Here is a 25,766-nt window from a genome sequence, read left to right as displayed (position 1 = left end):
ATAGTTGCAAAAAATAGCGCTGACTACTTCGCGGATTTCGCTTATCGTGGGTTATTTTTAGAATGTAACTCCCGCGATAAACGAGGGACCACTGTACATGCTTCTGTAAATGTGCTGCACATCAGCTTCCCGGCATTGTATTCTATCTGACCCATGGAGACCGGTGTCATAGAATAATGGCAGATCATGAACTGGGAGTTGTGTCTGAGATTGTGCAAGATTTGTCCTGTGATCAAGAAGAAGCAAATACAACAAGATTGCAAACATGTAACACACCCAGATCAGTCAATACTTGTTCAAAGCCCAGACACAGATGTTGCCATTATCCTTCTTGCTCAAGCCAGCGAAATTCACTCTTTTCCTCAGCACTGGAAGTAAGCGACATACTCGTGTTATCAGTATTACACGACTGTCTGCCAAAATTGGTCCCAGATTGTGTGCAGCCCTCCCAGGAATTCATGTGTTCAGTGGATGTGACAGCACCAGTGCCTTCCATGGCAAAGGGAAGGTTCGGCCATTCATGTTGGTAAAGGAGAGCAAAGCCTTCCAGAATGATTTTATCGAACTTGGTGATCAGTTTACTCTCTCTGACCATCTTGCATCATCTTAGGAAGAGTTTGTTTGTTCACTGTGTGGTCAGTCTGGCAAAAATGTTGATGAAGCAAGGTATAAAGTCTCTTGTATGAAGTCTCTATGTGAACAAAGTCTTCCACCCACATCAGACTGTCTCCAACTCCATTACCAAGCCGCTATTCATCGTGGAGCCATGAACCAGTTTATTGAGGCTGTTGGCCATGGATGGGCTACAGGTGCAAATGTCTGAGAAATCCAATGGATGATGAAAGAGCCAATTCCAAGTGAGCTGATGAAGCATATCTCATGTAAGCTGTGAGACGTCGCTGCCACAACAACAGATGCTCCTGTCTCTCATGGATGATCAGTCGGATAGTGACTCTGATGAAGATATCTAGAATGGATTATTCTCTGATATTACAAATCTATATCCAGCTTCTTCAAAGAGAGTACTCTTAGATTTTCTGTTGCCTAACATTCAGTATTGGATTCTGACATGACTGTATTTCATACTGTGATGAGTGATGTTAGGTAAAAAATAAATAAAATAAATGAATAAAAAAAAGAAAGTTAAAGTTTATGTGAAATTTCACTCATTGACATCTTCACAGGAAGTGCAGATGTTACCTTGTTGCCTGCATTCAGTATTGGATTCTGATATGACTGTTCCTCATATTGTGATGATTGATGGCGTAGAGAAAAATAAATACACAGAAAATTAAATTTCATGTCAGATTTCACATGACTTTACCAAAATGTTTCAAATGGCATTGGGGACAGAATTCCAAAGTTGAATGATGTTTTCTATATACTTTCAGAATTTTAGAATGAAAAATGACGAAACCATATTTTCTTGAAAAACATGTTTTTACTCACTGATATCTATTCTCAACACAAGTCTTGCATTCTGGCCATCTAGCTGAACATCCTAGCTCATAGCAGACAAAATTTGAAGGTTTCATAAGCAGTATCTACAATGCTATTAACAATTTCATTGAATTAGAGGCTAATTTCAAAAATGGGTGATTTTGACCCAAAATGTCATATAGTTCCATAATGTGCAAGATTACAACATGACAACAACCACATTCGGATTCTACAGGTTGAAATAGTCTAGGAAAATTCTCAAGTTCAATTAGTTGAAAATTGATTCCTACCCACACTTCATGCCAAGGACCCACAGCCCATGTGCTTTGCAAGTGGCATTCAACAAGTGCGGTTGGTGGCGCACAGCTCATATGTCAAAGGGCCGATGGTAAAGCCCACATCAGGAGTCAGATCCAGTTCGGCCTCTGTAATTCCAGGTGGAGGACAGAATTCAAAGTGTTGGACAAGGCTGGAGAAGAAGAGGAAGAGCTCCATCCTGGCCAGGCTTTCACCCAGACACACCCTTCGACCTACAGGAATAAAATGTCAAAAAGGAAATAAGTGGAAATCCATCCATCCATCTTTTGTACCCACTTACTCCAATGAAGGGTCACAGCGGGGGCGGGGCTTGAGCCTATTCCACCAGTCATAAGGTTTGAGGCAGGGTACAGCCCGGACAGGACATCGTAGGATAAATAACTGGGAATACGCTTTATTTATTTTTTGGTCTTATGGGGGGGGTGGTCATTAAAAAAAAATAAAGAAAGAAAAGCATTAATAGATTCCCACTCAGGCTGACAAAGTCTGAGGACAAGCTTTGGGTCTCGGCTAATATGAGATGAATTTTTGTGACATTACATTCATTTAGATGAGGGTTTTATCGAAAGAGAATTACAAGTGAGGAATTAAAATAAGGCACATAAACATCAGCATAATAATAAATATCATCTTTATAATTTAACGGAGAATTCAGCATCATGGTAAATGCTGTCTTTACATATTTATGCAATCTACCAAGTGACGGTGCAAAAATATATGCAATGAAAGGAAGAGGGATTAAAGAAGTACATGGACTAATTTGCTGGTGTGTCGTGCTTTAGTGGGACTTTGGTTATAACTGGACCCGGCCCTCACGTCATCAACCCCCCCTTGAATGTGAGCGTTATCAAAAAAATAAAAATGTGTGTTTTGGTCCCAATATGGATATTCCGGATGATTTTCTCATGGATAGTATGACAATGAACAGCAGCTAAATCAGCCAGCTTGATGAGGATGCACTGGCAGCGCGCGCCAGCTAGCTGACACGACAAAAGTTAAGTGAGCCAACTTTTTATGTACGTGTTACATGTTGTGTATTTCAGTAAAAAGTGATAATAATGCAAATAACATGCTGTTGTCGTGCGGCATGCATTTTCTTAGTCCCTCCGTTAACGGCCAGTCGCCCCCAATGACAGATGTTAAAGTTATGTATTGTTGTAAATATATCTACATGAAAGGTTTATCTTTGACCCGTTGTGTGACTGTCATGCCCAATTGCTCTGTGTTTGCGCTTGTGATGGAGGGCTGTATGTGGGGTTAATCTACTGTCTTGTGTCGTTTCTCAGATCAGTTTTTGGTTTGGTTTTGTGGTATGCAGGAGATCACTTGACCGAGGATCTATACGTTCAAATAATAATTCAAAAAATACTGTCATCACTCTTTACTCTCAGTCAGTCTCTTACAACGGTGTAGCCTAAATACACAAGCTTTCTACCCCGCCCCCTGTGATAAACTCATCGCCCCCTTAATATTTTTTTTCTGGCGCCGGGCCTGGTTATAACTTGTCAGTGTATAAGTAAACTGAAAAAACAAACAGAAAAAAAACAAGTTGTTACCTGCAGAAAATGGCATGAAAGCATCTCGTTTGATGAATTTGCCCTCTTCATCCAGGAAGTGGGAGGGCTTGAAAGTGTGCGGGCTCTCCCATTCATTCTCATCGTGGAGGACAGAAGTCAGTAACGGAAAAACAGTCGTCCCCTGTGGAGGCAAAGTTTAACACCTGGAACAACTGTTAAATTGTACAAACTAAAATTGTATAAACATACCAACAGAAATGAATAATATACCTTTTTAATAAGATACCCCTGGAAGATTACATCGCTTGCCATTTGATGAGGAACAGCCATTGGAACAATGCTTGCAAACCTCTGGGTCTCATGAATGACAGCATTTGTGTACGGCAACAGTTTTCTGTCCTCTCCGTTGATCTGACGTTTTCCAATAACACTGCTCAACTCCTCATGGACCTGGTCTGAAAATACAAGTTATAATTTACTTACATTTAACATTTGTGGTAGAACAGAGAGAACAGAACACGTCCTGCTGTTACACTCTGAACACACATTTCCATTGTGGTCAGATTTGCAAAACAGTAGGCATAACTTATTTTGGCTCGGTCCTTACTCTGTATATGTGGATATTTGGTCATAAACAGCAAAGCCCATCGCAGTGTAGTTGCTGTGGTATCAGTACCAGCACCAAACAGGTTGCCCACTGTGAAAAGCAGGTTCTTCTCATGATAAAGAGAGTCCACAACATGAGCTTCCTGAAACAAAATAGTCAAAGGTATCACGTAGTGGAATAGAGAAGAGCAGAATTGACTTAGTATTTGACAGATAAATGTGCATTTTTCACACCTCATCTTTCCTTTGATGGGTCAGGAAACAGTCCACCAGACCCCTGCAACCATCAGTGCTCAATGTTTCTTTCAGATTCTGGATTAAATCTTTATTCATGGCAACATGTTTCTCCAAATTTTGTAATATCAGCCTTCGCTTTTGGAGCAAACTTCCCAACCATGGAAACGTGTTGTAAAGCTGTTGAACAGTAGTTAAAGAAAATAAGAAATTTAAACAAAACACCCCCCCGCACCCCCAACACACAGACACACACACACACGCACACACACACACACACACACACACACACACACACACACACACACACACACACACACACACACACACACACACACACACACACACCCTTTACTTTGCAGTCAGAATGATTCAAGTTTAACAGGAGTCACCAGATATTATCTCAGTATGGTCCATTTAACTCATGACAGATTGCCATAAAGGGAGATATCATTTGCATTATCATTTCGTCTAACATAAAATGCATCGAGAAAACAGTAACCTGCAATGGGCTAGCATCTCAACAAGGGGGAGCCATGGACTTGCAGTCAGAATTAGTGGTCTCTGATGGTTTTTACTGCTCTCCCTGAGCAAGTTAACAAGTGCATTTCCCCGAACCTTTCACTCTGCAATTCTCAGCATGTGACGTACATATTAGCAAAACAGTAACATCCCGACGGCTGACACATAACGAAACGGTTGCAGTTTTTTTCCATTAACGAAGCTCCAGAGCCTTTCTTTGCAAGTGATGGCTCGGATTTACAGAAGAGAAGACACACTTCATCCCGAAACTCTTACCTTTATTAAGTGAATGTGGATGGTTTCTACCAGCTGTTTTACCGACCGCCTGGACACACAGATGTATGTTTCATATTGGAAAAATTCAGAAGACGCTATTTTCAGGGGATAATGGACTAACTAACATGCCACAATCGTGACAGAAGTTGAGTTGAAGGCAAGAGTTGTGATCGGACATTATGCGGGCGCGATCAGAACCTGAGGGCAAGTGGACCTGGACATTCTTTGGCTGTCCATCTGTGTGAGTACTAGTGGACCTTTAATCAGTTGGCTGGTGACCGTGCCTGCAATGCGTGCGTAAGCGCTTCTTTGATGTTGTGAACTTATTTGTAAATCTTTACAACTAGGTGAGTGAATGACTCACTGACATTGTACTCAGTCATGCACGCCAATGAGAAATATTCTGTTTAATATTGTAGTCAATCAGATAAAAAATGTGCTTGTGTATCCCAGTACAATAAGTGAGAAAGCAAACATTTTTACCTGGATTTCTGCAGAACCAACGAGGCGTATGTTGTCACTGGAAAGCCGAATCATTTCCTTGAACATTGAGTCATTGTATTCAAATCTGCTTCCATACACAATGGAGCAGATGATATTGGATGATGCATAAGACAAGATGCATTTTGTGTCAAATGCTTCCCCTGTAAATTATAAATCACAACCCAAAATGCTTCATTACATAACAAAACAGATGCTTAGATGCACCAAGTTAAACCATGGGAAAGGAAACACCCAGTTTGGTTGAATGCGGTGTTCGTGAAAATCTTATCTCCTAGGAGTTTCTTGAGGAATCTAACCCTTGTCATGGTCTAATCAAATATCCAACCATTGTGAACAATAAGTAATTTTGTTTTTCTGCAGTTGCAACATTTCTATAATGTTCGTGCATATCCTGTCAAGCTTGTTTTGTGGCTTCTGTCCTGTCTTGAAAGAATATCTTATACAAAGCTACCCCAAATGAGTCTCATCTGATTGAGGTTTCTTCTTGTAAAAATAAAAAAGTGATTATGGAGTTGTCCTAATGCTGTGTTTACACATGACAGCAAGTCACGAATGCCACAAATTATACATTCTTGGCCACTGATCACGAATGTGATTAGGGATGAGTGAATACACCACTATCTGCATTTGTTCAACCATCTAAATGAGCAGTATTAATGATTTAAATACCTGTACTTGGAGTAGGCATGTCCTAAACCGGAAGTGGGCATGGTTTACACGTAAATGGGTGGGGCCTACATCTGTACATTATTTTATGTCTGAAACTTATATGGATTGCTCAGAAGTTACTATATTTATTGTTTATTTGAAAAGATTTTACAGAACAGCCTCAAAATTGAGATTCAAATCAATGATTTTGATCACAAAAGTAAGAGAACCATTTACAGAACAAGTTTTTATGAACAAAGAAGATGAATATTCTTAAGTGTATGAATTAATATTTACAGAGCAGCCTCAGAATTGAGATTCAATGTTTTTGATCACAATATTAAAAGGAACTATTTTACAGAACAAATTTTTTATAAACTCAGAACATGAATATTCTTAAAGGTATGAATGAATAACAATACAGCCTCAGAATTGACTTTCAGTGTAGTAGGAAATTATGAACTACTACAGTAAGTATGCATGAACAAGAGTTGTCATACTCAACACAACTTTCTTTTTTATTTCTTTAATTATTTTTAAATTTATGATTAAACTGTGATTTTTTTTATTATTATTTCTTTATTTTTACTACCTAACGTTCTTGGCATTTTGATTAAGGTGTGTGTGTGTGTGTGTCTGTGTGCATGTGTGTGTGACTGAGTGAGAGGGAGAGAGAGGGGTTGTTCTAAGACTATTTTTAATGATGTGTGCAAACATCCAGTGATGGCAAACAGGGAAATAATATGTCAGCCTTGTTCACTGTATTCTTCTCAAAACTACCGCGTTCAGTTTGAGCAAAGTTTTCCAACTGACTTTTTATCACCAGCCAGCAAGCAAAAAGAAAGAAAGAAAAATCCCGACCGGAGTGCAGGCAGTGACTGACAACACAAGCTGTTGTCAGCTCTCTCTTGTCAAGTGCACCGTGTACGTTACGAAACAAGTTCACCAAGTAACTTTAAATACAAACAAAACAGAGACAAATTGAAGTAAAATTAAGGAGTACTGACACAGCAACGTGAGCTAAAGTCAAGCCAAGCACAGAGAGAGATGAGTTCCTATCTGTGTGTGTGCCAGAGACGTGTCTGTGTAGGGAGGGACGGGCACTATGTGTGACTGGCCAATCACAGGGCGTGAAGACAGTCAGTTAGACAATCAGGATTTTCCTTCAGCACGAGCCAGATATTGACGAGTTTTACTTGGATCAAGCTCATGCTCATCAAAAATGCTTTATCCGTACCAGATACTCGTCTGAAACGAGCATCCGGCTCAACCCTAAATGTGATTTGAGGCAGAGGCATCATGTGTCCTCAGGAACTGCTGCAACCTGTTACCACGCATTATGATTAATGGCACATGTTGCTGGCATATTGTCAGAAACCATTACGCACGGTCAAGAATAATGTTCCGCGCTGTTGCACATAACAGTGCATCATTACGTGCTGTCACATTGTGAATGAGGCAAATTGTCTCCACACACACACACCCATAGTCATCCATCAGCTGCTGAACAATTCAGATCGCTCCAGTTTGCTCCTCAAAATCCACAGCAGAAGAACGTTGTGACTGCATGCTTAGTTGGGCTCTGTGCCATGGAGTGGCGCAGAGAGGAGGAGACGGAGAGAGCCAGATGTGTGGCTCCACGTGGCTCTCATCTTGCACATTTTCCCAAACATCTGGGGCAGCAGCAGCAGGTGGAACACCTGCAGGAGTGCGTTGATGAGCATTGGAATGAAACTTTTAGCCACCTTGGCATCACTGTCCTTCGTCAGCATTCTGCAGCAATGAAACTGAATGTGGTGCAGTGCAGCAGGGTTTAATTATGCGCACGTCAGAGAAGAATGCTGTCACAGTCTAATATGGATCACCACTAATCAAGATGGATTAACACGCTCAGTTGCAACCTCCACAATATGAGGCAAAATGAGGGTGGTGCATGACATTTGTGGAAGATTTTTTAACAGCCAAAAACATGCTCCATGAAAATCACAAATATCACGCACCAACACGCACTATTAAGAAACCTATTCAGATGCATTAATTCACATTAAGAATGTCAGGAGTCTGCCAAGAATGATGCAAATATGACATTCGTAACATCCTGCCTATGTGTAAACGCATCATTACTGTTGGGGAAATACTGAGGTTTTCCCCAGAGCAGCCTGGACGTGTAGAGGTACAAATTAAAGTTCAGCGCTCTGGGGCTTCTATGACGTCACACTGAGAGGAGCAGCGCCGGAGAGCTCCCGATGAAACTTTCCAAACTTTAAAGTTTTAAGATTAAATTGGTTGCCACTTGATATAGAAGAAGTCGCTGTGATTATATAGACATGTCTGGCAGAAAAGGAGCAGAGGATACCGAAAGGAGGCCCCCAAGAACCACGCAAAACCAAGCTAGCACTGAAGCCACCGTTGCAGCTAACGAGGAGGGAACCGAGGAAGCTAGCCAAGATAATCCAGGCTATCCTTTCGATATTTCGGCTTTAATGGCAGATATCAGAGACACAGTTGCCGCTGTCGTGGAAGAAAAATGGCAATTATCACTAACAAACTGGATACAATTCAAACTTCAAACAATCCAAACTTCATCGGATGGCCACACAAGATGATTGGAGGAGGCTAAAACTGCATTTCTGATGCAGAGGACACAATGGCAAATATGGAGATAAGAATGATGGAGGCGGAGAGTAAGCTGAGTTTACAAAACGTATGGATGAGCAACAGTCACGAATGCGGAGGGATCAGATCAAAATCTTCAGGGTAAAAAAAGAAGGCATCAAGGGAAAGGATGCAGTCCTTTATTTTAAAACCTGGCTGTCGAGACTGCTCAACATGGAAACCAAGAAAGGCAGGAGCGGGTTGGACCGCTGCCACAGGAGCTTGGGCCAGGTGAGACCAGAAGTACCCAGGGCCATCATCATGAAGCCTCATTACACAACGGATACGATGAGGGTGATGGCTCTCAGCAGGAAGGTGAAATTACTTTTTGAAGGAGCGCCGATTACCAATCGCCAAGATTTGCCACAAAAGGTGCTTCAACAGCGAAGAAAGTTTAACCCACATCTGCCAGAAATTAATCACCAAAGGCATCCGGTTCAGAATGCTCTACCCAGCTACCCACCGTTTCTCACATAACAGTAAGAATTTTTCTTTTGACTCCCCTGAAGTGCCGTTGAGGCATTGGATGAGCCATGCGAGTAACTGAACAGCACGAATAGGTCATCGACGGGGGCGTCATCTTCCTCCAATCAATACTGAGTAATGACTCATCAGTGACTGATATGCTATTTTTTTTCTTTGTATGATTCCATAAGGTATCTTTTACCCATGATGGCTCCCAATCTTAGTAATATCGTGCAGAGCGGCACAGGTTTGTTGAAGTGGAGAACCTTAGGTTTTTCTAATTGAATTGGTCTGTACGAGGTCTGTCCAAAAAGTATCGGACCTTTTTATTTTTTGCAAAAACCATATGGATTTGAATCACGTGTGATTGCATCAGCCAAGCTTGAACTTTCGTGCGCATGTGTGAGTTTTTTCACGCGTCGGTTGCGTCATTCACCTGTGAGCAGGCTTTGTGTGAGCAGTGGTCCACCCCTCTCGTCGGATTTTTATTGCTAATAAATGTCTGAAGGATTTGGAGCTTTGCTGCATCAAATTTTTCCAGAAACTGTGAGAGACCTCCAGCTGGACACCATTTGGAAAATTTAGATGGCTTTCAGCGACGATTTTATGGGGATTACACAGATTAAGGAGTGCTCCAGCCAGTTTAAAGACCGCCCACAGCGTCTGAGAGCGCGGCGCGCTCCGAGCGCCGATCGACAGACTCAAACCCCGCTGAAACAACCAGATCATTTCCAACGTGAAGGTTTTGTTGATCCGGGAAGTCGTCTGACTTTCACAAAAAAGGCAGAAGGCGTGGACATGAGCCCTTTTTCGGCACATTCTACAGGAGTGGCAGGAGTTTTTTTCATGGAAAGAGAAGCGGAGGACTGCGCCACCCTGCCGCTCATGGTGTGGGACAAAACCACCTCCGTGTTGGTCTCACAGGACGGCTTTCAGGTGGCTTTCAGACAGCTTCCGGTTGCTTTTCAGTCGTGTGAGTATCTGAGAAATTGTGCATGAGCTGGACATGCCCCAACATGTCCTGTGAGGCTTCATCACGGTGTTGCATGCGCACAAAGGTTCAAGCTTGGCTGATGCAATCACACGTGATTCAAATCCATATGGTTTTTGCAAAAAATAAAAAGGTCCGATACTTTTTGGACAGACCTCGTATGTTTTAGGTTAATTGACTACTTTTTTTCCGACTTAACCATGCGTAACTCAGACTGCTCAGTGTTTATAGTTCTGATTTACTTTTCAGTGTTGTTGTTGTTTATGTGTGTTTTGTGTTGTTCTGTCTTTAATATGTTAAAATTTCAATAAAACATGTTAAAAAAAAAAAGTTCAGTGTTCTGACATTCGCCGAGGAAAGTCTGAGCTTAAAAATCCGACTGTTTATTTTTTCAAACCATGTTCAGACTGAGACCTGACACCTGACGTGCACCTGCTAAATCAGACACAAAAGGCTGTGATTTGATACTTTCTGCTTTTAATCCTTCATCTCTCATCATATTATATAGCATGCAAGCTGATAAAGTGATCAGAAAAGTCCACACATTTACAGTACGAAGTTGGTAAAAGAGGAAAATGTACAGCTTACCTTCGATTTGGAGGTGATGAATGTAGAAAGAAAAGCTTGTTGAGGGTCAAATTAGTCCAGAATAAAGCATAATCCAGAGACGGAGAACTTTAAACTGTCACACACGTCATTGCATGATGCGGAGTTACAGAGCAGCAGCTGCATAAATCAGGCTTTAAAGTAATGAATTAATGAAACCATAAATTGTAAATTTTTGTAAATTTGATACCTTAACTATTTTTATATTTATTTTGATAGTACTCGTACCTGGATGCGTTTCTGTCTGTGGTTAAATTATTTTAAAAAATGTTGAAAATGTTGAAACATATTGTTGAGATATATATATATATATATATATATATATATATATATATATATATATATATATATATATATATATATATATCAACCGCTTCTGCAGCGGCTGTTCTTGAAGCAACAAAGCAGTACTCTGTCCCACTGCTTCGTTGGTTCATTGCTTCACTGTTTTTCAGAAGCGACAGGTTCACTTCTTAACCCCTCTCAAAGCCATTTAAAAATGTCAATTGTCAGTCACTTTTGTGCAAATCAAAGTCACTAACTGGGACTCTAAACTTGTTGCAGGCAAGAAAAGAGAATCATCCTCTGTTCCAATCACACAGCACCAAATGCTGTGCCGCTCTCTGCCGAGTCAAGTTACAGTCCGGCCGGAATTAATAACCTCAAAGCGAATCACTGTTTTAAATCAAATGACTCCTCTTTCCAAACGTTGCAACACATACAACAAACTACAACAGACTAAAATGTTATTTTCCTCCCAAAATGAGACGTCCTGCGTTCTTTATGAATTACATTGATGCTGACGTGCAGTGCAGCTGTCTGTAAGAGCTCAGCTCAGAGGTATGGAGTGACATTCATGCCATTAATGTCTGAAAGGAAATGCTTTTGAGAAAAAAAAACTGCAGATTTTGTTTATTTTTATTTTTGTCCAGAGATCAAGGATCCAGTGACCAATTTCATATTTATTTACTTTAAGACACAATAAAATGTTATTGACATAGAAAATCTGTAAAGCCTACTTTTAGTACACAGAAAATTCACAGGAGGTATCGATAAGGGAATCGATAAGCAGAATCGATAATGGCATCGATATCAATAAAATCTTATCAATACCCACCCCTGAAGTTGAATTAATATTATTTATGTTAAAATGTGTTAATTATGCCAAAGATATTTAAAACACAGAGATGTTTAAATGTTTAAAAAAAAAGATGTTTAAGATATGATAAAAGGTAAAAAATAGAAGAATAGAAAGTTCTTCAAAAACACGTTTAAAATGTTTGAAAAGGCTGTAAAATGTGTGAAAGAATAGAAAGTTCTTTAAAAACATGTTTAAAATGTTTGAAAAGGCTGTAAAATGTGTAAATGCATAGACAATTCCTTAAAAACACAGAAATACTTTTAAAATGTGTAAAAGAATAAGAAGAAACACATAATGTTGAAACTGTGTGTTTATGTGTGACAACCATCCATGCTAATGAAAGCATGGATGGTTTTCTCAAAGTCTCTACGGAGTCTGAGGAAGATAATTTTAAAATTTTTTATTGAGAAGCCTGATTTACTTTTTGTATTTGAAATGCCATAAAGAAATTAAAATGCGTGAAATACCAAGAGGCTGAATACTTTTGCAAGCCACTGTATGTTTAGTTTACAGGTTTGTGCATTGTATTTTATTTGCTGATGACACAACTGTGTTTTGTAGTGGGGATCATTTGGGACAGGTCCTGGACACGATGGAAAAGGAAATACAGAATTTCAAGGAATGGTTTGATTCCAACAAATTGTCACTTCACTTTGGTCAAACAAAGTGTGTTGTGTGTTGGGGGGCTTGGCTGGACACTGTTTTGCAGTTTTTGTGTTTGTTTTCCTTCCCAGGTGGTTTGGGGCTGATCTCTGGGGAGAATGTGCTGCAGAAGAGTCTCTCACCTCTGTCACGGTGATCTGCTGCACCTGTTGCACTCACGTGCGATTCTCTAATCGGGACGATCTACGACACCTGTGACATTCGCGTGCAGTTCTACGGACTCTCAGCTGGTACCAATGAAGAGATGAAGAACTGCATTTAAGCCAACAGTGATCTGGGCTTAGGGGCCGGAGAATACGACCGTGTGACGACCGTTTGAGGACGCTGAGGGCCGCTCCAGAAGTTGACATTGCGCCTGTGAAGGAGGACGAGGGTGAGAAGCAAGCGCTGTCAGCACACGTCAGAGGTGATTATCCTTAAAAGCTTATCTGTGAATATAATGTGGCGTTGTTGCGCAGCTAAATTTAAGTATTGAAGAGAATTGTCTCGTTTGCTCCTTGCGGCTGTGGCGTGCGGATTGATAATCCTCCACAAGCTGTGAGCAGCTGTTCTTTTGAATTAAGCCTGAAATCAGTCCTGAACGTGTTGCTGATAAGTGTGCCTCTAAATAGTGTTTCTTGATATAAGTACTGAATAACCTCACCTCTGTTCCTCCTTCACAGAGTACAGTCTTGGGAAAAGCCACCTGGGGGGTGTCGGCGGAACTCCTGAGTCCAGAACGTTCGGGCTCCGATCCATTGAGGCGCTGGGAGAGCGCGCCACCTCTTCACCCCACCAGACTCATTTATTTTGTATTTTGTGTACAGCACAGTGGGAAGAAAATAAATTTCTTTTGGAACTGCTTCTGGTTATTTAGTGCTGGGTTCAGTAAGACGCTGGACCGCTCCTCAACCTGCGTCCAGACCTTAACAGAATTCTCTGGCCAAACCAGTATGGACCCAGCGGCAGAAGCAGTTCCTTTTCAGGAAAAGGTCCAGAAACACCTGGAGATGATTTGGGAGCAAGTACAGCACCTTTCGATCCAAATTAAGTAGACAGATGCCCGTGTTACAGAGCTTGTAGCACAAGCTGTTCCGGGTCAAAACGGCCATATTGCCCCGGTCAAACGAGCGTCAGGAGACAGGATAGTAACATGGCTCCAGGTGTTTTTGGGAAATATGTGGGATATAAATGGATGGTTTTTGTAAACTGTTTTTTTGTTTTTGCACAGCACTTGAGGTAGTTCTGGTGGAGTGAACGGGTTGGCTGATCGGAGTTCGCTTGGACTCAGGTAAGCGTGAGTTTTTATTATTTATAGTTGTTTAAATTTAGTTAGTGGAGTGGGTCGTTTTGTTTTGGGGTTTTTTGTTTTTATTTCCCTGTCCCCTAACCCCAACCTCACACACTTCTGACCGTTCGTCTTTAGTGTTGTGGGGTGGTGGGGTTGGGGTGGGTGTTATGTTTTTCTTTTGTGTTTTTCCCCGGTGTGCTTCCCTGGGGTGTGTTAGTGGTATTCTCTGGGGGGGGATGCTGGGGGCTTTTTCTGTGTTTTTGTTTTTATGTATGGGTTGTGTTGGGACTCTTCTGGGGGTTTTTGGGGGGGTTTTTGTTTTGTTGCCAGCCGGCCTTCCAGCCGCATCTCCTGGCCCTGTTGCCTGCTGTGGACTCTGGGAGCGTCGTCACTGCCTGCCTCCTGTTTTGGACCCTGATGAGGGGGGCGGTTTTTGGGTCAGGTCTGTGTTTCTTGATATAAGTACTGAATAACCTCACCTCTGTTCCTCCTTCACAGAGTACAATCTTGGGAAAAGCCACCTGGGGGGTGTTGGCGGAACTCCTGAGTCCAGAACGTTCGGGCTCCGATCCGTTGGGGCGCTGGGAGAGCGCGCCACCTCTTCACCCCACCAGACTCATTTATTTTGTATTTTGTGTACAGCACAGTGGGAAGAAAATAAATTTGTTTCTTTTGGAACTGCTTCTGGTTATTTAGTGCTGGGCTCAGTCAGACGCTGGACTGCTCCTCAACCTGCGTCCAGACCTTAACAAAGTGTATTGTATTTGGTAATAAGCCCAGGACCTTATGTAGAAGTTTAAGAGGATACGATATTGAAATTGAACTTGTAAATGAAACTAAATTTCTAGGAGTCTTTATGGATGACAATCTAAGTAGGAAAGCACATAGAAATTATGTTAAATCTAAAATGTCAAAGATTATTTCCATCTTGTATAAAGCACCAGACTTCCTCCCCCAACACATTATATCATTCATTACTTGTTCCATATATGACCTACTGTATTGACATTTGGGGAACCACCTACAAACCAATACAAATCCCATATTTTTACTTCAAAAGAAAGCCATAAAAATTATTTATGAGAAACCATATTGTGAGCCAGCAAATCCATTGTTCATCCATTTGCATATTTTGAAATTTTGGGATTTGACTGATTATATCATAATACAAATTATGTTCAAAGCACAAAATTAACTTATGCCTACTACATGTCCAGAACCTGTTTACAATGAGAGACTCCAGTTATAATTTAAGAGGAACATTGTTATTTCAGAAATCAAAGACACAAACTATCATAAAAAGTCATTGTGTTTCTGTAAAAGGTGTTAACATTTGGAAAAATTGCCCGGATAACATAAAAACAACTGGTAATTTGGTAGACTTTACAAGACTTATAGTATGTTAAATTAGATTTACTGCTTTTGTCTTGTTTTGGTGTACTGCTGCTTGTACGTTTGTGTTTTTGAAATTGTAGTTCAGAGATCAATTTATATTTGTTTTAGGTATATTATAATTATTTATATACATATGTACAACTTTTAATTCTTTGGTTCAAGGGGTAGGCGTCTACAAGCTTTGCTTCTGCCTGCACCCATTCGGCCGCATGGGTGCGCTATTGGGCTATTTTCTCTTTTTCTTTGTAAGGTTTGTTGATTTGCTTTGGATCCATGTGTGCCGAATAAATTCATTCATTCATTCAAAAGTAGTCGAACAGCATTTGTATGCGGCTGTCTGAATGTCTGTCCCTCCAGACTGCACCTTGAAGTTTGAACAAGCTTTAACAATCCAAAGGAAATCAGCCGCGCATGTGTGTGTGTGTGTGTGTGTGTGTGTGTGTGTGTGTGTGTGTGTGTGTGTGTGTGTGTGTGTGTGTGTGTGTGTGTGTGTGTGTGTGTGTGTGTGTGTGTGTGAAGACATCTTAGGTCTTTACACCCAACAAAAATACAACTGGAAAACTTGAATCTTTCTTGCATTTTTCATTAGTTATTTTATATAAAAAATTACTGTCCAGTTCATACACAATGTTTACCTTTTTATGCTTTTGTAAAACACTTGTATTCAAAACTAACTGAACACACGCACTACACAAACCAATAGGAGGAAGTTCCATGGAATATTCTAACCTAGCCAGCTGTTGATTTGTCAACATTTTGGTTAACAGACAACCAACTTTTTCCAAATGAGCTGCAGTCTGCAACCAAATTAATTTGCTGTTGATGAGTTCTGCATTATAAAATATAAACATCATAAAAGCCCCAAAACCAGCCAGGTGTTGTGTTTCTCAAACAGGAATCTGATCTGTGGAGGTTTTAAATGTGATAACATGATCACAGATTGTGCTCAAAGTTACTTTAGAATCTATCCCAATTCAGTCAATGACCAGTAAGGTTCCTGATGGATGATTTCATCTGTAGCTACAGGGTCAGCTCTTCTCAAAATAGTTCTTTTGAGTGCAAGTGAATTCTTACTGTTAAGACTCCTAAGACATTTGTGAATAATGGACAGGACATCTCGTCATGTGTTATAACTCAATAGGTACATTTAACTCCATACCTTTATAGCTTTTAATTGTTTTGATCAAATGGTGACACTCTTCGATGATCTTCTGCTCAGCTATTTTTTTGCCCATTCCAAAGTCCTTTAGGGTAGAAAGAGCAAAACGTCTCATTTCTTTCCAAGAATCTCCATTTGCAAATAAAATACCTGAAATATAGCATCATGAAAAAGAAAGCCACATTTACTGCATGTAGGTTTCAAACAAACTGAAAAACCTGGTGCCAGTAAAAATGAAAAAACAAAACAAAACAATCTTTGGTTTAGAAGTATAAATCTAAAAGAGGCAAAAAAAAAAACAAGGACTCAAAACATACATCAAAAGTGTTAAGAGGAACCTGGTGCCAGTAAAAATGACAAAACCAATCTTTGGTTTAGAAGTACAAATCAAAACATACATTAAAAGTGTTAAGAGGAACCTCATACCATGACCATGATTGATGTCATTAAAAATAGGAGTGATGCTTCGATCTCCAAACTCCTCTGAATAGTTGACAAGAGCCTCTTTGACTGTCTTATACCCAGTTAGGACCACCACCTTAGTGGGTCCAAAATACACAGTGAACACAGATCCATATTTCTTTGAAAACTGCACAGAAAAGGTCAGTCATGTCAGACGTGAGATGATATTTGATTCGACATTTAAACAAACTGAAGCATATTGGATTTGACACCTTATTAAAAACCAACAAACTGACCTCACACAGGGTGTTGTGGGGTCTCTTCAGATCAATCTGCAGCAGGTTGCCAAGCAGAGGCAGATGGCTCGGTCCCGGAGGGTCGTTTCCTGTGTGAGAAGCAAAACTGCTGTAAGCAAGGCAGAGAACAAGTAAGAAAGTAATAAACAACAAAACAGTGGTTGGACTGGAAAAAATGAAGAAGAAATAATCCTCAAAAAGAGCCATCAGTCTGATGCCGGTTGTTACTGGTCAATACACAGTGATGTTTTGTGCTCGTCGTAATGTCTAAGAATGCCCTTAATGTTACTCTATCAGTAGATAAACTGGTGGTGCACATGAAATATAATTAACAGTTGTACAAGCTATAATCCAACCTGTACAACCTGTTCATTTAAAAGACAGGGCAGTTCAAGCTCTTACTGCTCCTCCTGGCTGCATGCCCAAGTGTCTCATTTGTCATCATGCACACCCACATGCACTGTCTCCTATACCCTTGTGTTTTGCATCACTGTTTCTTCATTAGTCGACTAACAAATATTTGTGGTAGAACAGGGTTTTTCTTCCATTAAAGTGAGAGACCTTTATGCAACCCCGAATCAGAAAAAGTTGAGATGGTAAAGAAAATTAGGGGGAAAAAAATGCAGTGATTACCTTTAACCTCAACTTCTATTCAGTGTTTTAATATTTCCCATAATCCCCCTGCGTTTCCCAGAATGTACTGCAGTGCCAGCAGAGTACCGGCATCTCACGGCGCATGTAAACAAGGGCTAGCAAGGATGTGGATGGTGTTGATCCAGTGAGTTCACTGGCGATTATGATGACATGTTCTCCCAAGTTGAGAGGGTTATCTCGTAGTGCGCACGCGCACACACAAGGACTGTCTCATGCATAACTCACCGACTCAAATGTTGTTCAGAAAGAAAGGCAACCCCTTGCAATCACACTGGGTTTCCTGCCTAGAACTACCAGAGTGGTGCCAAATGGCACTTATTCCTTTAAATCCCAAGGTGGTGCCAAATGGCAGCTGTGAACAGCCCAGCTTGTCACCAGTGTTATGTACATGAGGTCGTTACACTCTACTCAGCGGGGGTTAGGAAGAAGGACAGGAATGCCAAAGTGCTTTCCAGTGAAAAAGACCCACTCCTCAAAAGGACCAGATAGTCTCAGCCATGTTGAGAATAAATGTTTTTATATTTTTTGGTAATTGTTTGGTCAAGATTTTTTTTTTTTTACATAAAAAAGTTAATAAATAGTTTCAGTTACATTTGTAAGAAGTAACTCTAAAGACAGAACCCAAGTATATAAAAAACAGATGTTTAGTAATGAAGATATTCAAGAAACAAATTGGTCTCCAAATGGACCCCAGAGGGACTTCTATGTAACTCCTGCTCATTATTATGCTCATTAATTATTATGGTTTGATTTGGTTTATGGTATATGGTTTATTATAATTTTTAACCCATTTTGCCCCACTGACAATAACTGTTGCCAAAGTATATCAATGTAATTTTCGACTCAATAAAAAATCTCAATGGTACTAATGCAGCTTTATTATTATTTCTATCATTACAAGGTGACATTTGACCTAGTGACAAGCTGTGTGACTACTGGCAACAATCAGGGCACAAACGGGTAAAGATATGGAACAGTAATAGTAAAAGGTAGACAACCTATGTTTGCATTCTTGATGAAAGGTATTGCTTACAGATTGTCTGAATACACCGGGCACTGCCACAACATCTCCTTTCTGCATTTGCCACATGTGAACTTGTTACAATAAACACAACACTTAGTGGTATGGTTTTTCATGCAGCAACACTTAACTCATTGAGTGCCATTGACACTTAAGGGTGATTCTTAGACTACGGGCACTTATTATGTCCTTTGATCATATTGTATGAAAAACAGAAAAAAGGGGAAATTTCACACTTTTATAGTTATCTTTACAATGAATGTGTGTTAAGAAATTTGTTCTAGTAGTCTATGATGACGTTTTCACCTTTTTTCAGCATCATTATATGCAAATATTGACGTTTTGTGCTTGTCCCACACCCAGACTTTTGATCTTCAATGATAAAAATGAATGGTAAAGAAACGTTTTTTCTAATGTTTTAAAATATCTCTGAATAAAATATCAGTAAAATAATCAAAACATAATTGGGGCATTCAATGTCATGCCACTGTTGTGATTTTTTTTTTAAAAATGTAGTTGTCCCACACTATTGCCGTAATTTCCACCACAACACTGTAATGTCCCTTTAAACAGTTTGTATGAAAGATTGTTTGGGTAGTTTCTATGGAGATAAACAGTGACATCAGAGCACATGTACGAGGTCTGTTAGAAAAGTATCCGAACTTATTATTTTTTTCAAAAACCATATGAATTTGAATCACGTGTGATTACATCAGACATGCTTGAACCCTCGTGGGCATGCAAGAGTTTTTTCACGCCTGTCAGTTACGTCATTCGCCTGTGGGCAGTCTTTGAGTGAGGAGTCGCCCACCCTCTCGTCGTTTTTTTCATTGTTTAGGAATGGCTCAGAGACTGCTACTTTGTTTGATCAAAGTTTTTTCAAAAACTGTAAGGCACAACTGAGTGGACACCATTCGATAAATTCAGATGGTTTTCGGTAAAAATTTTAACGGCTGATGAGAGATTTTGGTCTGTAACTGTCGCTTTAAGGACGGCCCACGGCGCCTGACGGCGATCTGCGCTTCGAGACGGCAGCGTCTCGCCATTTCAAGTTGAAAACTTCCATATTTCAGGCTCTGTTGACCCAGGAAGCCGTCAGAGAACAGAGAACTTTCAGAAGAAGTCGGCATGAGGAGTTTATTCGGACATTCCATTGTTAACGGACGTTTGGTAATGAAAGAACGTGCGGGCAGAGTCGCATGTCGGGCTGGACCCGACCGCGGGGGGTCGCGACAGGAAACAGGACACTTCCGTTGGAAACCTTAACGGGCAAGTTGGAACATGCCCAAGCTGTTAAACAATTTCTCAGTTACTCACTTGTTGAAAGCCATCAAAAGCTGCCTGAATTTTACAAATGGTTTTCAACACGGAGGTGTTTTTCCTGTCGCGGCGCACACAGATTCGCCAAGTCGTCACGGAAACGACTCGGCGAATTTGCGCGCACGTCTTTCATTAAAAAATGTCCTTAAACAGTGGAATGTCCACATAAAGTCCTCATGCCAGCCTCTTCTGAATCTTCTCTGTTCTCTCACGATGTCCTGGGTGAATTAAGCCTTAAATTAGGATGTTTTCAGGTCGAAACAGGCCGACGACGGCGCCTGGAAGCGCTGCAGGACGTCCCGCTCCGTGGGAAGTCCTTACACCGACAGAAACACCCCATAATCTCTCATCAGCCGTTAAACTTTTCACCGAAAACCAGCTTAATTTCTCGAATAGTATCCACTCGGATATTCCTCACAGATCCAGAAAAAATTTTGATAAAGCAACACGCGCCGTCTGGAGCAGCGTGTGAAACAAAGGAATTCAGCCGAGAGGGCGGGACCACATCTCACTCAAGGCCTGCCTACAGGGAAATGACGTCACCTACACGCGTGAAAAAACTCACGCATGCGCACGAGGGTTCAAGCATGATTGGTGTAATCGCACGTCATTCAAATCCATATAGTTAAAAAAAAAATAAAAGGGTTGGTTTATTGTCTAATAGACCTCGTATATGTATGTTTTACATAAAACTACAGGGACAACATCTTTTTCCAGTGTCTACCATTCAAAACATTGTTGAAGAAATACAGAATATACACGAGCTGGGACAGACATATACTTTGAATCAACTTAACTTACTTCTAAAAGATATGTCAGCTTCAGATGAAGAGATTGTAAAAATCCATGACACAATTAAACAATCTGACTTGTTTACAGCTTGCCACACAGGGCCCATGAGAACTGCTTACTCAAGAGCCCAGTGCTTTAAAGACATGTTCAAATATGTGGAGCCCCAAAAAATGTTGTTGGGCAGAGATGAAAACAGGACAGAGAGGTGTGCCTATTATATTTTTGTGCTCGACACTTTAAAGGGTATGCTGGAGTCCAGTTTTTGGCAGGGCCTCATGTCAGTGGATCCTAATGATGTTTCCAAAACAGATGTTCTCTCTGACAGTTGTGATGGTAAGGTGTTTATGTCAAACACATTTTTTCAGGAAAGTCCAAACTGTCTCAAGCTGGTTTTATACCAGGATGCGTTCGAAGTTGTGAACCCGTTAGGTTCTGCAAAAAAAAAAGCACAAGGTTTTGGCTGTGTACTTCTCTCTACTCAACATGCCCCCCCATGTGCGATCAGATGTTGACCACATGCAGCTGGTTTTGTTGTGTAGAGAGAAAGATTTTAAGGAATTTGGCCATGCCAAGGTTTTTTCTGAACTGCTTACTGATCTGAAACAATAGGAGGAAAATGGGATAACAATGGGAGATGAACTTAAGGTAAAGGGAGCTCTCTACTGCATTGCTGGAGACAACCTAGGCTCTCACACAATTGGCGGTTTCATAGAAAATTTCAGTTCATCTGAGTACTTCTGCAGATATTGTCTGATTTCTCGAACTGAATTTCAGGGTGCTGATCCTAACATCTGTGGACTGCAGCGGACTCCAGAAAGGTAGAGATCTGCCATCGAACAGCTGGAGACAGAGGATGCCTCGCACGTCTCCTAAACTTCTTCAAACATGTTGATGCACATAAACGCAAACAAGTTCTGGATGCTCTTCTCAAGCAGCAAACTGAAAGAGGTCATTCGACTGGTTGCTCAGAAGAAGTCATACAGATGGTGCTTCTTTTATTGGCTCATTTTGATGAGAAGGAAGAGCATCTGTTCCATTTTGTCAAGAAGACAACCCTTGCTGAGGAGGTTCAGATGGAGACTGTTCCACCAACACCCTGCCTTATTGTGTGAGGTAAGTAAACCAAACAAACCTGCAAGCTTTCTCTACCATTGTACCAACACCCATTTGTATTCTTGGCTTATTTACTTTCATGTTATCTTGCATATGGAGCTAAATCAAGGCCAAAAGTTTTGTAATCTGAAAATAAAAAAGATTGAAAAAATACATTTTGAAACTGAAAATTAAATTTTTGTAATCTGAAAATAAAAAAAGATTGAAAAAATACATTTTGAAACTGAAAATTAAAGTTTTGTTCTTGAATTTTATAATCACTTAAAAAGTATTATCAAAAATAAAAATAAGTGTAAGATTATTTTTCAGTTTAAATAAATTTTTGATTCAGCTCTGTAATTTTTTTTTTGATCAAATTTATTTTCATTCATATTTCTTTTTTTCACCTTCAGATCTTTTTTTCACTTTCAGATCTTATTTTTCTTCAGTTTCAAACTTTTGGCCCTGTTCTGGCTTGAGAGGGCGTGGCTTCAATTGAGAGGGGCGTGGAATTGTGAGTGACAGGAGAGCAATCAGTCCTCACATGATGTTGCTTTCAGGAAACGTGGGTACTTTGATAGATAATGACTTAACACTTTCTCTCCACTGTATTGTCTTGATACCTGTAAATAAAGTGATGCTAAAGATGTCTATATCAAATAATTTTAGACCACTCTTGGTCATTTTTGATGTTTATTGTAAAGTTTAACACCTTTACCTAAAAAAAACTGATGTGTCCCAAATCCACACAAGACCGTGAACGCAGCGCAGCATCGCCACATCGCCACATGAAAATGAGGCAGGTCGCTCATTTTACAGGCTGTAGTGAAGTGTTAGGAGCTTTAAGTGACACACAGAGATCTGACTCAGCAGATCTGAAGGAAGCTTTAATATGGACCAAGCAGCAGAACCAAACAGACCACCCGTAAATCCAAAGCCACCCGGAAGAGCACTCCGGCTATTGGCGGTGTGAAGAAGCCTCACCGTTACAGGCCCGGCACCGTGGCACTCCGCCGCTACCAGAAATCCACCGAGCTGCTGATCCACAAGCTGCCCTTCCAGCACCTTGTAAAGAAATCCCTCAGGACTTCAAGACCGACCTCCGCTTTCAGAGCTCCGCTGTGATGCTCTGCAGGATGCCGGCGAGGCTGACCTGGCCGGCAGCTTGTGGATCAGCAGCTCGGTGGATTTCTGGTGGCGGTGGATCGCTCTCAGCGCCTCGGTGCCGCGCCTGTAACGGTGGGGCTTCTAAACATCGTCGGTAGCCGGAGCACTCTTCCGTGCGGCTTTGGATTTACGGGCGGTCAACTTTGTTACATCGTCATTAAATTCACTATCCGGTACAACATACGGATCCACTGAACCAACTGTTACGTATCGATCACAATAAACAGCTTTATCTCGAGGGTTTAAAGCCTCGCAATAAGCTTTCATTCTCTCTATTTTCTTTCACGCGCCAGCCACATAAATAAACGATGGAGACGGGAGCAGAGTCATTATCAAAGTACCCACGTTTCCTGAATGCAACATCATGAGGACTGATTGCTCTCCTGTCACTCACAGTTCCACACCCCTCTCAATCGAAGCCACGTCCTCCCACGCCAGAACAGGGCCAAAAGTTTGAAACTGAAAAAATAAGATCTGAAAGTGAAAAAAAGATCTGAAGGTGAAAAAAAGAAATATGAATGAAAATAAATTATTTGATCAAAAAAATTACAGAGCTGAATCAAAAATTTATTTAAACTGAAAAATATATATCTTACACTTATTTTTTATTTTGATAATACTTTTTAAATGATTATAAAATTCAAGAACAAAACTTTAATTTTCAGTTTCAAAATTTATTTTTTCAATCTTTTTTTATTTTCAGATTACAAAACTTTTGGCCTTGATTTAGCTCCATACTTGCAGCCCACTTTATGACTCATCCTGTATTGAAATAAGTACCATTGAATTTCTGTTTATGGCTGATATTGAAGCCCTTGTCATTAAAGTTTTGTTTTTATTCATTTTATTTACTCTTAGGGTCCTCCTGCTTTGCTGCTGAGGCATTTATGTTGAGCATCGACAAAGAGGTTGTCAACAACCACATCACTTCCTTCACATCTGCTATCTGCCTGATGTTTGGCAGTTACTACTGCTTCAACATACACTACACAGTAGAACTACGGTCTACACTGGAGTTCCTCCAACGGTAAAATTTCTTTCTTTTTATAATATCAGAAAATGCAATTTATTTGATGTCCCACCTGAGGTTCATTTTCTTTCTTTCTTAAAGGTGTTTCTTTTCAATAAATCCTGAGAAAGGCACCAAAGTCGAGTGGAATAAGAAGAAGAAAGTGTTCTCAGTTAATCCCAGGGTCCTCACTCTGATCTCAGACCTTGCTGACCATGAGTGGACCTACCAGTGATGGTGAAGGATGATATTATAAAAGGTACACTGCATGTTATATACACTGCGGATATTTTGTTGTTAGAGTTAAATTTCTGAAAGTTTTACAGAATGTCTAGTTTCACAAGGTAAACTGTCTGGTACAGTTTGTACATGTTCGACTTTACTGCACTGGTTTTTTACTTTAAACAAGTTGAGGTAAACTTGCTGTACATGTTCGACTTTACTGCACTGGTTTTGTACTTTAAACAAGTTGAGGTAAACTTGCTAATTCCAGGATTGTCTTAAAATGTGTAAGCATCAGGGTGAGTAGATAATGAAGGAATGCCCTTTTAATGTGAACTATTCACTTAAGTAAAACTTAAATAATGCATAAGTCATAATGAACTACTGCATGCAATAATGAAGGACTCCTGATTAATTCCTTTTGAAAAACTTAATGTGTTTTTTCCAAACATAATAGATCATCAATCAAGGGTTGTTAGTTCAGTTACTTCATATGTTTATTGATATTTGACAAGATTAGCTTAATTATTTTCTCTTTTTGTTTTGTATAAAAGTTTATGGATCACATCTTAATTTCCCTTAAAACATTTAAGGGAATAGACCATATTTTGGGGGCGATTTACAACACAGTGGTTGGAATATGTTATGATCAGATATTTTTAAGCTCAACATTGTGTTGCAGACCGTGCCAATAAATGGTCGATTGAGTGTAAAGGACACTCATTCGCTAACAAAATAATACCATCAGTTGTCCAACAAATTCTATTAGGCCTAATGCCATAAAGATGCAGGTGTTGTCCATAAACCTTTATACTACAGAAATCAAGCTGATCTCATCAAATATCAATTGACATGAAATACCTGTGAATTAATAATCCTTACTTGATGATCTATTAAGTGTGATCACATAAAGTCATAGTGACTTCATAATCTGTTAACTGTGAGCAACATTAAATAATTATCCATCTTTTGGTAGTGCATGTAGTAATTCATCATGAATTATGCATTAAACATTCCTTAAGTATGACTTGTACCCCTCAAGTGAACTGTTACCTTTATCAGTTCCTTATAGTCTTAGAGATATTATATTCTTTAGCTTTATGATGCAAGATTTGAAACTTTTGCTCCCCTTCAAGGATGATTTTATTTTGATAATGTGAAAATGAAACACTATGTACACTGATATCAATTTATGGTTAGATTTGTACCAGAAAAATGCACTTAAATGTTATCAAATTAAGTTTCAAGGATTCTTGGCAAATTGTCTGTTAAAGTTTGTAAGTAAAAGGTCTGTTCAGCTATTACACTGTTTGAAATTGGAACAGTTTCAAAGTGAACTTCTGAACATTTTTTACATGATGTTCTCATTCATAGATATTTG

General features: G+C 40.0%; 1 protein-coding gene and 1 long non-coding RNA gene across 2 annotated transcripts; one reads left to right on the top strand and one right to left on the bottom strand.

Moving 5' to 3' along the window:
• Positions 1–1,326: 1,326 nt before the first annotated feature.
• On the bottom strand, positions 1,327–17,390 carry LOC117528235 (cytochrome P450 2K1-like). The gene is made up of 9 exons (XM_034190835.1): positions 17,109–17,390; positions 16,837–16,999; positions 16,411–16,560; positions 5,397–5,557; positions 4,116–4,295; positions 3,883–4,024; positions 3,546–3,730; positions 3,315–3,456; positions 1,327–1,970 (listed from the first exon to the last, which is right to left on the bottom strand). The coding sequence occupies exons 1-9, from the start codon at positions 17,313–17,315 to the stop codon at positions 1,780–1,782; spliced, it is 1,521 nt and encodes a 506-aa protein (XP_034046726.1). The 5' UTR covers positions 17,316–17,390; the 3' UTR covers positions 1,327–1,779.
• A 4,572-nt stretch (positions 17,391–21,962) lies between these two features.
• Positions 21,963–24,561, top strand: LOC117527497. The gene is made up of 3 exons (XR_004565544.1): positions 21,963–22,008; positions 24,013–24,181; positions 24,266–24,561. It is a non-coding gene; the product is annotated as an uncharacterized LOC117527497 (long non-coding RNA).
• Positions 24,562–25,766: the final 1,205 nt, after the last annotated feature.

This window comes from Thalassophryne amazonica, chromosome 16 (assembly GCF_902500255.1).
Source record: "Thalassophryne amazonica chromosome 16, fThaAma1.1, whole genome shotgun sequence".
Taxonomy (NCBI): Eukaryota; Metazoa; Chordata; class Actinopteri; order Batrachoidiformes; family Batrachoididae; genus Thalassophryne; species Thalassophryne amazonica.
This window is presented reverse-complemented; position numbering and strand designations above follow the sequence as displayed.